The sequence below is a fragment of the Sceloporus undulatus genome, chromosome 3 (assembly GCF_019175285.1).
Source record: "Sceloporus undulatus isolate JIND9_A2432 ecotype Alabama chromosome 3, SceUnd_v1.1, whole genome shotgun sequence".
Classification (NCBI taxonomy): Eukaryota; Metazoa; Chordata; class Lepidosauria; order Squamata; family Phrynosomatidae; genus Sceloporus; species Sceloporus undulatus.
In genome coordinates, this window is record NC_056524.1 from 44,351,210 (window position 1) to 44,364,400 (window position 13,191).

The 13,191-nt window shown below is 39.3% G+C and overlaps 1 protein-coding gene across 2 annotated transcripts in view; it reads right to left on the reverse strand.

Annotated features, from left to right (window-relative positions):
- Window positions 1-3,527: 3,527 nt before the first annotated feature.
- Window positions 3,528-13,191, reverse strand: part of LOC121927096 (ABI family member 3 binding protein) — a 168,986-nt gene continuing 159,322 nt past the window's right edge. For both annotated transcript variants that reach the window (XM_042460648.1, XM_042460647.1), the window contains 5 exons: window positions 10,878-10,957; window positions 9,080-9,109; window positions 7,893-8,054; window positions 6,540-6,662; window positions 3,528-5,140 (listed from right to left, as the gene is read on the reverse strand). In XM_042460648.1, the coding sequence (XP_042316582.1) occupies window positions 5,025-5,140; window positions 6,540-6,662; window positions 7,893-8,054; window positions 9,080-9,109; window positions 10,878-10,957 (511 nt within the window). In that variant the 3' untranslated portion in view covers window positions 3,528-5,024. The remainder of the gene's footprint in view (window positions 5,141-6,539; window positions 6,663-7,892; window positions 8,055-9,079; window positions 9,110-10,877; window positions 10,958-13,191) is intronic.

The window sequence follows — 13,191 nt, forward strand, 5'->3', positions numbered from 1 at the left end:
TTGAATTGTTGAATTTCTGAGCACTGTATTTAATATATACTAGTACATGTAGGTCGTGTGTGACTTGTTTAAATGTGTCTTTCCCTATATAAACAGTTTGTACTGTTCCCAGGTAAGCATATATCTAACATGTGAATTAATAAACGACAGCAAGTCTAATGAATTGTAGCAGCTGAAAAATTGTGCTGTTAACATAAGGTCTGCTGAAGGCAATTTTAACTATTATGTTCATTTGGTGCAGGGGTAGGCAACCTTTTTGAGCCGGGGGCCGGTTTGCTGTCCCTCAGACAACTGGGGGGCCGAAGCCAGGGGTGGAGCTTCCACCCTCTGGGGGGGAGCTGCATGCTGGGGGGCGGACCTTCCACCCTCCGGGGGCCAGGCCTCCTCCTCTTTGCTGGCCCCTGACAGGGCCCCAGGCCCCGTCAGAGGCTGGCAAAAAAGCCGGCGGGGGCCGCAAAAAAGATGACAGGGGCCGCCAGCGCTGGAGGCATCCTCCTCTTTGCCGGCCCCTGACGGGGCCCAACGCCCCATCAGAGGCCAGCAAAAAAGCCGGTGGAGGCCTCCTCCTCTCTGCCGGCCCCTGACAGGGCCCCAGACCCCATCAGAGGCCAGCAAAAAAGCTGGCGGGGGCTGCCAGTGCTGGAGGCCTCCTCTTTGCCGGCCCATAAAGGGGCCCCAGGCCCCATCAGGCTGGCAAAAAAGTCCTAGAGGCCCTCTGCCGCCGCCGGAGCCCTATTGCAGGGGCCCGGCCACCGCATTGGGCCTCCCAGAGGCCCGCTGCCGCCATCGGAACCCTGTAGCAGGGGGCCGGTGACCGCAATGGGCCTCGTAGAGGCTGCCGCCAATGGCGGTGAAAAGGTCGCGTGAGACTTTGCCTCTAGGCCGCCACCATTTTGTTTCTCAAAATGGCAGTGAAGTCTTGCACGGCCATGGGAAAGATCGCGCGAAGCTTCGCCACCATTTTGAGAAACAAAATGGCGGCGCCCGGAGCGGCGAAAAGCCGCAATTGGTGGCAGCGGCGGCGGCGGCAGGAGTGTGCAGGGGCTGGGTGAAAGTCCTCCGTGGCTGCATCTGGCCTGTGGGCCGGAGGTTGCCGACCCCTGATTTGGTGTATGTGGGCACCCATGAGAAGTCAGGGGAATGTCAAACTTGGGAGAGAGGAAGCTGTTACAAGAATTTGTATTTACTGTATCATTTTTTAGCTCGATGGGAAAATGAGTGGCAATGCATGCAATGCTGGGAAATATTGGGCGAGTGGATTGAATAAACTGAAAGGTCACTTGTGCATATCATTGGCTTTATCCAATCCAGCACCTGCAGGCTTTCCTGCTCATGTAGATAATGTACATTGGTAATGCACACACACAAACATCTGCTTGACTGGGATGAAAGGGATACTCATGAAAAGTATACTCTCATTTATACAAGTGTTATGTTGTCCTAGGGTTTGAAAAAGATGGTTTGGATAGATGGGAATGGCTGATGTACATTCTACTTAATTTTTACCTTACAGTAAATATTGATACAACTGCAAGAGTTCTTTTATCATGTTAAACAGACCAATTTGAAAGAATGAAGTACATCAATAATATAATAGAGACATGATGAGGAGTGCAACATATTTTTGAAATTGATCATTTGTAGCAACAACAGTGTTTCTTCATTGGTGCAAGTCTACAAGTGGACAATTGGAAAGAGACAAATATAGCATTAATACCTAAAGAGTATCAAGATTTGACGTGAACTAAAAATTATAGATCAGTATTGATTATTAGTTGTACACCATGATTTGGGCTGAATAATTAATGAGTAGCAGGTTGCACTGATTTTTCTGGTTATGAAAAGGCTTTTGAAAGTTTGAATTGGAATTTATTATTTATAGTACTTGAGATGAACTTTGATGAAAATGTTATTAAAAGGGTTAGATCAATATTTACTTCACAGAATGTGCAAATACTGGTTAATTGAGAGTCAACAATAGCCTGTGAGATTCAAGAGGGGACAACACAAGCATGTCCATTATCACCACTCTTGTTTATTTTGGACATTTAATATAGAAGGTCAGTATAGATAACAGAAGTCCTGAAAAGTTTTCCATGCAATGAATGTGTCACTTAGATGTGAGCAAAGTCTACCTAGGCTGGGGAAACTGGTATGTTTGCAGGAGCTGCACCCCTTCCTGAGGCAGAAAGAGCCTCTTGTTAATTCTAGGTTCGATCCAGTAACTGCCTTTTATGGATAGGCTGTGATCTCAGAACATGATTCTACTTCATTTTTAGGGAGTTGCCAATCTTTGTATATATTGTTTAGTATTTCCACAGCCTAATAATGAGGAGAAGGAGGTGGGCAAATGTACTTTTGGTAGTCTGGCTGCACACTAAATCTGGATCCAACTCACTAAAACACATAGTTGGCACCCTGTTAATGCCAAATACATGCGTAACTCCATCTTATGTCTGTGCCTGTTGCTTTTTGGTTGTTGGGAATTTGGTATTCCATTCCTCCTGTAGTGGCCAAAGTTCCTCCTGACAAATCATTGAGACACTGCATTCCCCCAACAATTTTGTGGCTGGTGGAGAGGGGGGGGATTGGAGGAGTGTCTGGCTATGTCCCTGCATATCATTTGCTGAGGCCTCTGAAGAACACAAAGCAGACCTCAGCAGATGATGTAATAATTTCATCTTTGGCTATGATCTCGCCCCCCCCCCCCCAAAAAAAAAAACAGTAGCTGTGAGGAGGGCTTCAGTGGTTCAACAGTAAGTCCAGGACTGTTGCATGGCTAGATGTTTTCTGTACAGGATTCTGCCTTTCCCTCTGTAGTAGCTAAACTATTGTATAGTCTGTGAAGCACATGATGTACAACACTGGTCCTAGAAAAGACTAATTGCAATGAAGCCTGTCACCTGGGGTGATACTTTAGCATGACAGTCATTGGTCCTAATGCAATATGTGAGGGAATGTGGTTCCATCAGTAAGCTTGGTATCCAGTAAATACCATTAGTACATTTACAAGTGATTTCCTTGTGTAACCAGTTTATCTGCTGCAGCTGGATTGTTTTGGGACAGATGTGAATGAATAAATGTTTATAGCCGTATGTGCATGCCCTATATGGGAGTAGGGGGACTGAAGTACACAATTGGTGCATCCTATGGGCGTAAGCCCAACCTGTGGGTGATCTCATGAGGTTATTGAACCTCAACTACACTATGTGAGAAGAAGACATTCCATATTTTGGCTCATTTAGAATTGAGTCAAGGTCTTGATACAATCTGATCTTTCCAACAAATAGTTACTCTGGAATAGTCAAACGGGACTGTCCTAATCCTCATCTTTTAAATTCAAAATAGTTATCTGAATCTGGTCAGAGGTCATGTAAACATATCTCAAGACACCATTGGAACCCCCCCCCCCGAACTTGGGTAGCTAGTAATTCCCAAATTGTATAACCAGTTGTGTGTCTGCTGCAGAGAAATGGATCAAATACTAATTATGATTAAAAATACTTTATTAAGAGTACAGTGTACCTGCAATGTACTTAGAAGTTTTTTTTACAATCAACAAACCCAAATATTCCTTGTATTCCTTCTTTATATTTTCTTACATTGAATAAACATCCTTAAAACCTACATCTCTTTATATATAATGTTTACATGTTTAAGCAATACAAATATAGCACTTGGTATAGAGGGGAAAGAATTTTGCCATTCTACAGAGCAGATCACATTATTCTTTAATTTTATATAAAGAAGATGGTATTTTAAAAATACAATTAACATATAGGTGTCTTTGCTTTGGAAGTAATTCATTCTACGCATTATTTCACTAACAACTGCATTAATATACACTTGACTCAGATAAAACTGCATGACCATACTAGTATGCCAAAGGTACATGTAAATCTGGTTTATCGATGTGACAATCTGTTGGCTGCTTCTTAGATATAGTGTGCCAATCATGTGTGGACTTGCTGGTACTTTGACGAACATTTTTCTTGGAAAAAAAGTGAATCAGTCTCTAGACAGGTGTATTTTAAAGAAAAAGGTTGTAGTTGAAACTTGCCTTTCGTAAGAGGCATAATTCATATGTACTTTACACATGGTTATCCATGTCAGAACACACCATTTTTGCCAGGTATTGATCTTACTGATTACAGGCTTGTTTTAAGGTTGCACATGTAATACTCTTATCTTGTTTGCTGCTGTCACAGGTCTTAGTTGCAAATGGTTGCCTTTTATCTTTGCAGCAGAGCAAAAAAGAATTTTCTTTAGAGAAAAATCTACAAAGATGGATAGCTTCCATTTACGAGGCCTTTCAGTGAACTCCAGTCATGCAGGACTCTTGTAATGAGGAGCTGCCTTTAATGGCACATGATTGTTTCTCCATAATAAAGTTCCGTTGCGCGTGGTCAGTTAATGCTAGTCATGAGCATTTTACCACACATCTCCATGGTAGAATGGTTGTTAGTGTGGTTCACTGGCATAGTTTTGCAATGTTTTCCTCAATGCAGAGTATCTGAGTGCAAATGTACATCTAGCATCACCAGCTGAACAGCTGATTATTTTCAAAAATGTACATATGAAATAGCAGAACATTATTCAACGGCTAACCTGACTGAATAATTTAACGTGTTTGAAAATGAACAAGAACATGAATTTGGGCAGTATGCTTCAGTAAAGCTCAGAATACATACTTGTTCCTTACCAACTTTTCAATAAAGGTGCCTCAGAATGTTGCAACACTGATAAATAATAAACTACATCTTTTAAACTATGTAGATGGTACCATAAAAGACTAATAGGGAGCCAGCTTCCCAAGACATCCTTCTATGACATCTTCTAACTCTTCCTACAAAGGATCTGTAAATCTCGACAACTTTAAATCAGCCAATAATATTGAACATTTAAGACACTTATTGTCATTAGTGTAACAAGTATGCTGAATGACACATTTCCATTTCTGAGTTTCTCTGTGACAGTCATAGCTGTATCCAATCTTTCACTGTTCAGTTCATCATTGTTTTTCCCTACCATTTTCCTGGTATTGTTGTACCACACTCGTACCAATGAACGTAATTAGCATGTGTCCCAGCTCCTATTTTTCCAAAGTGGACAGGTTCCTGCCGAACAGCTCTAAAAAAACCTGGTGAAACAAAATGGAAAAGCCCAACGTTTAGCAGAGTCTACTATTTTGGGGGCGATATCCTCCTCCCATGTTCAAACGTGGATGCTTGAAAATGTAAATTTTGAACAAACATCAGTCTGTACATGTATTTCAAACGCATATTAAGGAACATGAATTTGGATCTGGCAAGTATACTCAGCAGCAAATCTGCATTTGTCCAAAAGTGAAGGTCATTTCTCACTTTATCTTTGTATTCGGATATGTATAAAGAAAAGCCCCATCAAATATAATTGTAAAATAGGAGGCAAAGTGCAAAATCCAGTGTCCTACTGGGCTTGAACTCATGAAATTCACTGACTGCACTTGTCAGCCTCTCACAGGCTAGCTTTCCACACACAGTTGTGAAAATAAAGTTGGAAGGGGGAGAGTGTCAAGAACAACTTGCTTGGAGCTGATTATAGGAAAGACTGGATATCAACTGGAACAAATAAATAATAAACTAAGTTTTTTAAAGGAAAATTTCAGATAATAAGTGGTGGCAGTACAATTCTAGGTTTTCCTGGATGAAACATTACCTGGATCCATTCCAATCTGTGTTAAGCCTGGTGATGAGCCAGAAATAACCTTGGTGAGGGGAGTGAATCTCTGCTGGAGCTTTGATAGTACCACTGATGGTATCTTTCTGGTTCACGTGGCTGATATTAGGGCCACTGACTTACAGTGGTTCCAGTCCTCTTTGGCTGAAAGTTCCCAGAAGTGGCACTGTTCAGCCTTTTGGCTATTAGCCTATACGTTCTTCCAGGGTTTACTACAGTCTCCTATATGTTTCAGTTTACTGTGGACGCTTGGCAGAAACTTGTATAACCATTATGTGGTATGTAGAAATGCACTTATGGTACTACATAGAGGATTGTGGCGAGACCACACTTACCGATAAGCAGCTGTTGGGATCGATGAGGGTCCATTCCCCTGCAGACTGAGAACCAGCTGCCTGACATTTCCAAACCCTCCACTGAGTGATCTCTGGCACGACAGGCAGAAAGAGGACTCCTCAAATGTCCCTTGCGCTGGATGTCGCTCATGTGAGGTGAGAATGTCAAGCAGCCACTTCTTGAGTGAAAGGGGAGTTGACCTCTGTGATCCCAAAGGCTGCTTGCTGGTAAGTGGGGTGGGGTGTTCTCACGGTCCCCACATAGTCCCTAAATTAGAGTATATGTAGGAATTGTGAATACTGTATGTATTACTTACTCCAATATACCTTGTTATATTTTGAAGGCAAAGTATTTGCTAACGTAATATTTTCTTAGAAACAGTTTGCTTTTTGAATTAGATGGGGTTCTTGTTAAGGCTGACTTCACTGTACCCAGTATTTGCCTGTCTGTGTAAACTTGGCACACATAAACCCTTAAGAACATACCTTCTTTGGTAGGTAGTTGATCTGATGGAATCTGTTGCCCAGTTCTTCCATCTAAATAGGAGTCCACAAACTGACAATGATCTTCTCCATGTCCTCTCTGGTCTCCTATATTATAAAATTTACCTGAAAATATTAAGAGCATATTTAATAGTTAATAAAATTTAAACACCATAAAAATGTTAGAGAAACATTAATGATATTCTTGAAATATTTTGGTAGATTCCTACAAGTGATCAGGTGTGCTTTTGCAGTATATCTGTAAAATGTGTTGAGATAAATGTTGTTCACTCCAAACAATGAATTGTGGGAGCCTTTTTACCTTCTTTGTGTTCTTTAGGGTAAAAATGGCTTTTAGTGCTTACCTTTTCGGATTGATATTTCAGGCTCCTTTTTACAACTACTGAAAGCAAGACTTGATATCGAACCCATTCTCTATTTTTCTTTTTGTAATGGCTGTTTGCTGAGATGCTTACATTAAAGGTTTGCTAAATGAGCTCAGTAGGGGCTGCTGTTTTATAGGATCAGTGCTGCCATGTTTACATTGGTAGAGACACTAAAATAAACTAGGCTGAATGACTAATTCTTGTACTGTACATTTGTTTTCAATAAGAACAACATAAATAATGTAGTCAGCAGGGTCTTGTCAAAGGCTTGGATCATGTCAGTTATCCAAATAGCATTTGCAAAGAGATCTTGTAGCATCTTTGGGATTAAATAAATGAGTGAAAGATGTTGTAGCATAACCTTTCTTGGTTTGCTTCCTCAGATGACCAGATCTATGAAAGCTTATGCTTCATCTTTCATTCAATTAGTATCAAAGGTGCTACAAGAACCCTTTGCATTCTGATATTCCAGATTAACATGGCTATGTCTGAATTCTGCCCAAATAGCATTTGTCTGCCATATGTTTATGATGTCACATACAACACTATTATGAACACACAGAATTTCCCAATAATTTTCTAAAAAAATGCATTCCTGTGCTGTGACATATGCGCATATGACAGTTCCAGTGGCATCCTGTGTGAAAAAAGAGGGCCTACTCTAGTCCATCATGCTGCAAGTCACAGACTACCATTAAAACAACATACTGATGTGGTTGGCTCTGTGCTGGCTGATAGCTTTTTGATCACATGCAAATGAGTCACTCCCATGTTTGACACTCATTTCATTATCCAATGTGAAGAAATGCTATCTTATACCTGCTATTTTCAGAAGATACTTTAAGATTATCAGGATTGATCCATGTCATTTTACATCCATGATGCCCTTTGCCAACAGCTCATATAACTAGCCACCCTACATGCATACATATTTGTTGACAGTCCATTGCACTTGCCTTCAACTTCATACCTGTAAGTGAATCACTGAGGTAAATTTTGTATCGGAGAGAATTGCATAGTTGTACACCAACAAACTTCTTGTACCATGTCCTCTTGACATATTGCTTCCCCTTGCATTCAGAATACGTATCAGAATTAAATCTGATTTCAGTCCAAATTGCATCTTTTCCCACTGAAACACAACAACAAATAAGCCATTGACTAACATGCAAAAATATTTGTGTGATATAAATACCGAAATCAAATGAACGAGAAAGAGCAACATAATTACATTACATTACATTTATAAACGTCTCACAATAAAACAGTCTCGGTCCAGCTCATAATCCAACTCAGTAAACTGGACCCAAAATCAGACGGGTTAACTGGCATGCAAGACCAAATCTCCCTCCCCTGAAGGCAGTCTTTCCAGTTCCCTGAAAATGTGATATAGGGCCCAGGGGACCCTTCTGGGTGTTGGGAATCTGTCTTTTAGCTCTTTTCTCTATTTTATTGTTGTTTATAGTATGCTTTTAATTGATGATGTAACTTTTCAAGGGCCTCGGAGGACCAAAAGGAAGGATGAAAACAATTTTAAGAATTAAATTCTGAAGAAAATGTTTCACTCAGAATTGTATGTAATGAAGATAGTGTGATAATGGAAAATATTTTTATCCAGTTTTCCATATAATTTTCTAAAATGAAGAAACCTATCTTGTCTTGATTACATTGAATCTTTTCCTGCTTGTTGGGACCTTATAAGGAATATAAATTCGTCCAGCAGACACTGATGGCAGTTTTATTTCAGTGCAGTTTAAGATTTGGAGAGCTCAAGCAGAAGCTGATGGCTTATTTTCTATAGTACAGTGGCAGAACATTGTGTGTGCTCTGCTAAATCACTTATTAAGTGAGAAATAGCCTATTCATTTCACAACCCTGTCTTTTAATTTAATGACAGGCTGAAAAAATACGAGCTGTGCCTGGCTTATTTCTGCCTCTTGGTTCTGAGCCATGGGAGTGCCACATCATGTTCATTGGGCAGTTCTCAGGTAAACATTTAGACTGGCAGAGAAACTTTTGTAAATGGTATAGGATGAAAAAGTGAAATAATGTGAAAATGCCTTTCTCTTCCAAACCCACTCTGTCATACAGCAGTACATTATCTCACCTCAGAAAAATGCTCTCAATAGACTATGCTACATGTTATAAAGGACTTACGTGAAATTGGCTCGGTGACTCTTGGGTCCGCTTTGAGAAAAAGAAAATAAGCACAGGGTCAGACTGCAAAATAGCAGCATATTCAAAAAGATGCCAGAAAAGTTTTACCTCACCCTCTATTGCTGACATAAATTATAATCTGTACCATTACAACTTTTGTCTGAATTCATGATAGAACAGTTGTGAAATGACACTGAACAAATAAGCTACTCACAGACCAGTTTCAACTGTTGCAGGGCAGTGCTGTTAAAAATATTGGCCACTGTTCTCTGTCATCTACATATTTATGTATGGTTAAGAATACTTAAGTATACTTGGTTAACGAAGTATATTAAGTAGAAATTATAAATACGGGACAGCTATGGATGAATAAATCTAGGTATTCTGTATTCATGAGTGCTACTTGGTCATGACTGTGACACTTATTGCCATGATTGTAATTCCCTATCCCCAACCTACTTTGCCCGGCATTGGCTGCTTGGGGAGACGTTGGTCTATTCTGCCAGTGATCAGATCATGGTTAAATGACATTTCCATCAGATGTGGGAAGTATTGGACTAAGGGAGGGTACTTACTTAAATATACTTAATTAAGTATACTTAACACCAAATACTGTATTTTATTTAACTAATGCTTTATTATTATTATTATTATTATTATTATTATTATTATTATTATTATTAACATTTATTTATAGAGTGCTGTAAAGTTTGCACAGTGCATTACATAGGGTCAAATAAAATAAGTGTCTTCAATTTGGCCTTAAAATTAGCCAAGGAAGTAATAGTTTTTAATTGTGTGGGGAAGAGATGCTTTGCATCCAGGAGTGGCTAGACTTTGGTCTTGTGCATTCTGCTATGTTTCACTAGCCCTCCTGATAAGCACCAACTGGATCCTGGTGCCAAATAATTGAAATATTCTTCCTGGAATCCTGTTAGTGTTTTACAAGAGCATCATGTCTGTTATGCTGGCTTTGTGCACTTTTTGCAAGGGTGAGCAGTTGCCACACACCCTTACAAAATGTGCAGTACGATGGCCTAGCAATGAATATGGCTGTTATAATTCAATATTTCATTAATGAATGAGAAAGTACAAGATTCTGTATCATCTTGAAAGCTAAGTAGGGTTAGCTTTGATTAGTATTTAGATGAGAGACCACCAACAAATACCAAATGCTGTATTTCAGATGAAGGAACTGGCAAAACCATCTGAAGATTCCTTGCCTAAGAAAGCCCTATGGCGTTCATGGACTCACCATGAGTTGTCAGTAAAGGCACATACAAACATAGGGTTGCAAGAGTAGAAAGTGGAGAAAGCTCCTTTACTTTTAACACTCATGTAGAGATTGTGTAGGTTGTTATCTGGTAGCATGCCAAGCAACACCTACTGAAATTCCTTATTTTATACAGCCATTAAAGATATAGGTGCCCTCTCCAGTTTTCATTTCCACAATAACATTCTCCCAACCACAAAAAATCTCCTTTAACAAGAACAACAACAAAATTATCAAGGAAATTCACACCACAGGTCAATTCCATCTCATATCCAAAGTGACAATATGTGCCTATTACTATTGTCTTTTAAGCTTGCCTCTCAAAGAGAAAGGTTCTACATTATGAGACGTTCCTTATAAATAGGTTTTTAAATTACTATGTTGTATTTGTACAGATGCTATAGTCCCTTGATTCACAAACTCTATAGTATTTTCTTTGCTGTTTTCTTCAACATAAAAAGTGTTACAAATAGCAAACAGGTAAAGAGACTTGTAGTTAATTGATACAATTATTGACACTCTTACCTGATTCGGTTTTAAATGGTATTGCTTCACTACTTGGACCTTCACCAAGGGGATTGCTAGGTATCACTTGAAATGCGTAACTAGGAAGAAAATAAATAATTATTACTGATTCTGATTCTAATCAGCTCCACCTCTTGTCAAGCAATAATAATGGTCTACTTTTGAGGACTGTTGCAGGTTTCTTAAAAATACAGTATAGCTAATGCATTTTGAGAACTTAATGGGAGGTGCTGTCTAAATGCTCTCTGCATGCATGGCATAATTTCTGAAAATACACCATCACATAAAAGCAATATGCATGTTTTATTTTGCCACACATACATAATACAGAAACTTGCTGTGTATTTATTTTATCATATTATGTGTATGATAAATGTATATTACGTACATTATAAATATGTATTTATTTTATTATATTATGTTATACAGTGGGCCCTTGACATCTCCTGGGTTTTGGTTCCAGGATCCAATGTGGATACCAAAATTCAAGTTCCTCAAGTTCTATTATATACAATGGTGTAGTAAAATTGTGTCACTTATATAAAATGGCAAAATTAAGGTTTGCTTTTTGGATTTTTTTTTGGAATATATTCAATCCATGGATGGTTGAATCTGTGGATACAGACTCTGTGGATATGGAGTGCCAACTGCATCATTTGGGCAGGTTACAAAAAAAACCCTAAAAGTAAAAAAAAAATACAATTTAATAAAATGCAATAAAATAAAAAAGTAGATGACAATATATAAGAACAATAAAAAATCTAAATGTAGGTACCAAGCACATCTCTTTCAGGAGGCCTAAAAATGAAGCACCATAACAGAAAAGGCCCCCCGCTCTCTTGTAGCCACTTTATCGGAAGTGCCTCAGAGGTGGGCATCTAGAGATGACTTTGATAGACTAGATACAAATACAGATGGGGAGAAACACTTCCTTAGATATTCTGGTCCCAAGCTGTTTCAGGCTTGAAAATTCAAACTAATAACTCTGAAATTGCTAAGATGTGTAATTTACTGCAGAAACCAATTAAAAGTCAGTGCAACTGACAAGTACTGGCATCAGATGATCTTAACAACCACTTTCTTCCAACAGTTTTGTATATGAACTCAACAACATTTCTGAGTTGTTTTCAAAGGCAATGCATTGCAGGAATTCAATTGGGAAGGCGCCAGATCATGGATGACTATCATCTGGCTATCTTTACCCATGTAAGATTTTAAGTCAATAAAATGTGTTTTCAGCATATCCTGAAACATTCCACTAATGAAAACCTAGACATGTGTGGCCAAGCAACATCAGAGGGTGGCCAAGATGTCATAAGTTATTAATAAGGAGGAACCCACAAGCTAGGAGAGGCTGCTGAAATTTGTTTTTGGCCTGAGCCTTCTGGGAAGGACAAGATTTGGCCCCTCTCCTCTCTTCCCTGCTCCGTTAACTGAGTTCAAACTACTTTTACATTTTGAACTCCATTCGTAGTAAATGAAGTAAATAGGATGAAAGAGGGAAATGGAAAGGAGGAGAAAGAAACAGACATTTAAAAACCATGTCAAATGGTGGATGATTTAAAAAAAGGAAAAATACATAAATGATAAGGAAAAACCACCAACAAGTCCAGTACACCAGAACCAGTGTAATTGTGCTATCTGCAGAGGCATGTAGAAAGTTCAGAAACCATTTCCTGCTTCATTAGTTCTGTGCAATTATTAGGGCACTGAAGTAAGCAGGGCTGGGGAGTAAGTGGTGATTTTGGGGTTACTCCTTGTCCTACTGCAGAGTAAGATATTTTTTTCTTAATGTTACTCCTACACCAACTCCTGTAAAAACCTCTTACTCCTTTACTCCTTACTCCTACTTGTACTACCCAGCCCTGGGGGAAAGTCCCGGTTGCTTTGCAAGGCTGGCATGTGTGTGTTTGTGTAAGTGTCTATCTGTGCCTCCCAGTACCTTCCCCAGTGCAATATAATAATTTTTTTTGTGTTTGCATGTACAATATAATAACAGGAATAAGGAGTATCAAATATATTTTGTTATTCCTTGTTCCTACTTCTACTCCTGTAAAAACCTCTTACTCCTTTACTCCTTACTCCTACTTGTACTACCCAGCCCTGGGGGAAAGTCCCGGTTGCTTTGCAAGGCTGGCATGTGTGTGTTTGTGTAAGTGTCTATCTGTGCCTCCCAGTACCTTCCCCAGTGCAATATAATAATTTTTTTTGTGTTTGCATGTACAATATAATAACAGGAATAAGGAGTATCAAATATATTTTGTTATTCCTTGTTCCTACTTCTACTCCTGTAAAAACCTCTTACTCCTTTACT